General features: G+C 39.1%; 1 protein-coding gene across 1 annotated transcript in view; it reads left to right on the top strand.

Moving 5' to 3' along the window:
* The window catches only part of PAPD4 (PAP associated domain containing 4), a 37356-nt gene that overhangs the window by 14795 nt on the left and 19094 nt on the right, over positions 1 to 3467 (top strand). The window contains exon 9 of the mRNA XM_010142307.1: positions 2189 to 2317. Within this exon, the coding sequence (XP_010140609.1) occupies positions 2189 to 2317 (129 nt within the window). The remainder of the gene's footprint in view (positions 1 to 2188; positions 2318 to 3467) is intronic.

The following is a 3467-nucleotide window of genomic DNA, read 5'->3' as shown; positions in this document are numbered from 1 at the left end:
CCCGGTCGGGCCTAGCAGGCCTGCTCTCGGCCCGGTCCCTCGGCAGAGCAGATCCGTGGGAGCCCTCTCTTGGTGCCGCTGTCCGGCAGCCGAGAGAGAGATCCGCCCCCTGCCTGCTGCTTTCAGAGGCTCCCGACGTGACGTAACGTTCCACCTGACTCTCTTAACCAATTAAATGAGGAATTATTGTACCGCATGGAATAATTCTATTTGCCCATTTCCCAAAACAAGGAAGTTGTAGCTCAAACCAGGACAATCAGACTGTTCCATTACATACTTTTATAGGTTATGTCAACCAGGTTGGATAGCATTAAAAGTATTAGCCTGCTCGCTTAAATTTGTGGGACTTCATCCTGCATGGGAGAAAAAAAGATCAAATTACCTCTCATGTATGGGTCTCTTTGTTCCATTGGAACAAATCAGATGCTCAGGCAAAGAGAAGACTAGTTATTTTAGGTCTGTGGCTGCTCTTCTGTCTTTTTTGAAGTCAACCCTTCTGTGTTGGTGTATACATGCAATAGAAGACATCAAAGATGATATAGCAAAGTGAAGCAGAATGTCCACAGAAAATGTTGGCGGATAGAACAGAGTTAGAAACTGAAGCCTGTGCTGTTTGGTATCAGTTGTTTGCCTAAGGAGGCGTGTCTGAAATTAAATCAGCAATCGATGGTAGATATTTTTCAATTAGTGGAAGCTGGAACCTTTAGCTTTGAACAAATGACATTACTGAGCACTTACTTGAGGGAGTCACTTGTTGAGTGGTGAAAGAGTATCAGGAAAAGTTTGCTGGCAATGTTGCACAGTAACTTTGTTATATGCTGATTGCATTCACTAGCAGACAGAAAATCTCTCTGAAAAAGGTCACCTAAAAAGAGGTCTTTTCTACTGTCACGCACACGCACACACAAAAGATTCCCATTTGGAATTTGAGCCAATTTGCATTTTTCTCTCATGGAAAAATTCTACTTCAGTTAGTACATGTTCATATGGTGTCTATACAGTTACTCTTTTCCATCATATGTTTTTAGTTCAACCACTGGTGAATAATGTCAGGAATGAGATGAATTGTGGCCCAAATTTTTGTTGCTTCTAAGAGGTCTTCCGAATCTAAGACACTCATTCTGAGAAGGAGAGTACAGCTTACAGGAGCATTTGTGCCAAACTCTTGGGAACATGTAGTGAGAACATCCCATGCTTGATAGGATTTTCAGAGTAACAGAGAGCACCTCAGTCGTGGCTTGTTATAGGATGAAGTGACTGACTGTGTCCTGAATGAAGCGATTACCTGTTGATACATTCCTGTCCTGATGTGCAGAATACAAAACTTTGCACAATGATGTCTGGTTAGAAAAGATATTCCAGAACATATATGGCATTGTAAAGCCATGGTAAGGCACTTGACTGAGCTGACAATCTGCTTCCACGTATCTGCGAATAATAAATTCAGTATGCTGCAGGGTCCCTAGGAGGTGGTGGTGAGTGACATCTCCCTACAACAGTGTACTCCCTTAATTAGGTGGTGATTTATATTCCCCAGAAATTCGGGTCATACCTGGAACATGACTGTATTTACGTGTTCCCTCATGAAAAGCCTATGTCTTGATTTAATGAGTTACTGTACCTAAAATCTCATCTGCATTAAAAAGCTTGAGGACAAGGCAAATATAAAATTAGTGTTTGTATGCAGGGCTTACTGCTTTCAGGAATCCTGAGGAAAACTTAAGAATGAGCCCTGTGTCCTCCATCCAGGAGAATTCTTCTCCCTGCCTTCAAAGTTTACCTAACAAAAAAAAACCCCCAAAAAACCCCAACTAGATGTGATCTGTCCTGGCAGCAAGATAATTCAGGGAGAATTAGTATAATGAACTGAAGAGAACTTATAAGTAGGATGTGACACAACTATGTTGACTGATGCATCTGGTTTTGTCTAATCTGTGAGTTACCTGGCACACCCCTTGTAATGTGTCTACGGATTTTACTCCTCAAAACAGTTTTAAATGCAATTTTTTTTCCTGATTTTTGTAAGATGTGATAGTAGTTGTAGAATAACTAAGTAAAATCTATAGAATGGTTGTAAGAGGTAATCTTGGAGTACAAGAGCATCATGTTGGTCAAGTAGGAACAAATGTTGATTGATTGCTATCTAGTTAAATGTGCTTATTTTGAGATGTATTTATTTTACTTGCAGTTGAGAATCGAGTTCGTCCATTAGTACTTGTTGTTAAGAAGTGGGCAAGTTTTCATGACATAAATGATGCCAGTCGTGGTACTTTAAGCAGCTATAGTCTTGTCTTGATGGTTTTGCACTATTTACAGAGTAAGTATTTTTTTTTATGTGTATTGAGACTGTCCATTTTAAGTTTATATTGGTGTAGCTTTCCTCTTTAATAAAATTAAACACCGGCAGGAGTCATCTTCCACACAGAAAAATCTGAAAAAAATCTGGGTTTGTTTACTCTGTTTCCTTAGTGTTGCATTTTTATTTAACAAGTGGATCTCTCCTCTGGAGGCAGAGTTACCAGTGTCTTGTACATGAACTTTCCTCCAGTTAACAGGTCCGATTATCTTGTACAGTTAGAAAGGGAAAACTCATGTGGCAAGTGTTAGTGGTTAAGTGGTAACTTTTCCCCAAACTCCATCCTCTTAGTACAGCATACAGATCCAGATAAAATATCTTGATTGCTTATATTGCTCAGATTTTGTTGCCTTTTGTTTTAGTATGGTATAGAACTGGAAATAATCCAAGATGTTGCTAAAATAAGATGCTCTTGCATATTTCTAAACACCTACAAACAAAATAAAAATACTATTAAAGCATCTGTGATTGTATTCTTAGTGGTCCTGCTAGTTCCTTCTCTTCCCCTGTGAGACCTTGACTGAATGGTGCATCAAGTCCCAAGTCAAAGTCCTGTGTGCTGAACTTATTTATCATTCTCCCTAGTGAATGATGTAGACAGTCATTTAAAAAAAAAAAACACACTGAAGACATGATGTTAAAGCTTTAGTATGAAGAGAGCTCTAATAGTTCTGTAGCTGCTCTAATGCTTCACTGGGATATGAATACTTAAGGTTTTCTTTTTTTCTATTTGTCTGTGGACCACCCTACCTGACAGATAAGATTTTTCCCGTTATTTGTATTGTGCAATAAATGTTCTCCCCAGCCACGACTGCCATAGGTTACAATTGTTTAAATCATTTTGTATTTATTAGTATTGTTAGTCTGCATAATCTTTATGACCTGTTTGCTGTTTAGTGGACCAGCTAACAGCATTAGACTACGTTTATGTCTTTTATGGGGATTTTGCTAGCAATGCCTACTAAATCTGTTGGGCATTGTATCTTTACGTTACTTTTGGAGACTCCATATGTAATACTTTGCAGCTGAAGAATGGGTACTTTTGCAGTATCTAGAGACTTCCTATGCTGTGATGGAATCATATTGTGTTAGATGTAGGGCAAAACATTGG

Source organism: Buceros rhinoceros, unplaced genomic scaffold, assembly GCF_000710305.1.
Source record: "Buceros rhinoceros silvestris isolate BGI_N320 unplaced genomic scaffold, ASM71030v1 scaffold7308, whole genome shotgun sequence".
Lineage (NCBI taxonomy): Eukaryota > Metazoa > Chordata > Aves > Bucerotiformes > Bucerotidae > Buceros > Buceros rhinoceros.
This window is presented reverse-complemented; position numbering and strand designations above follow the sequence as displayed.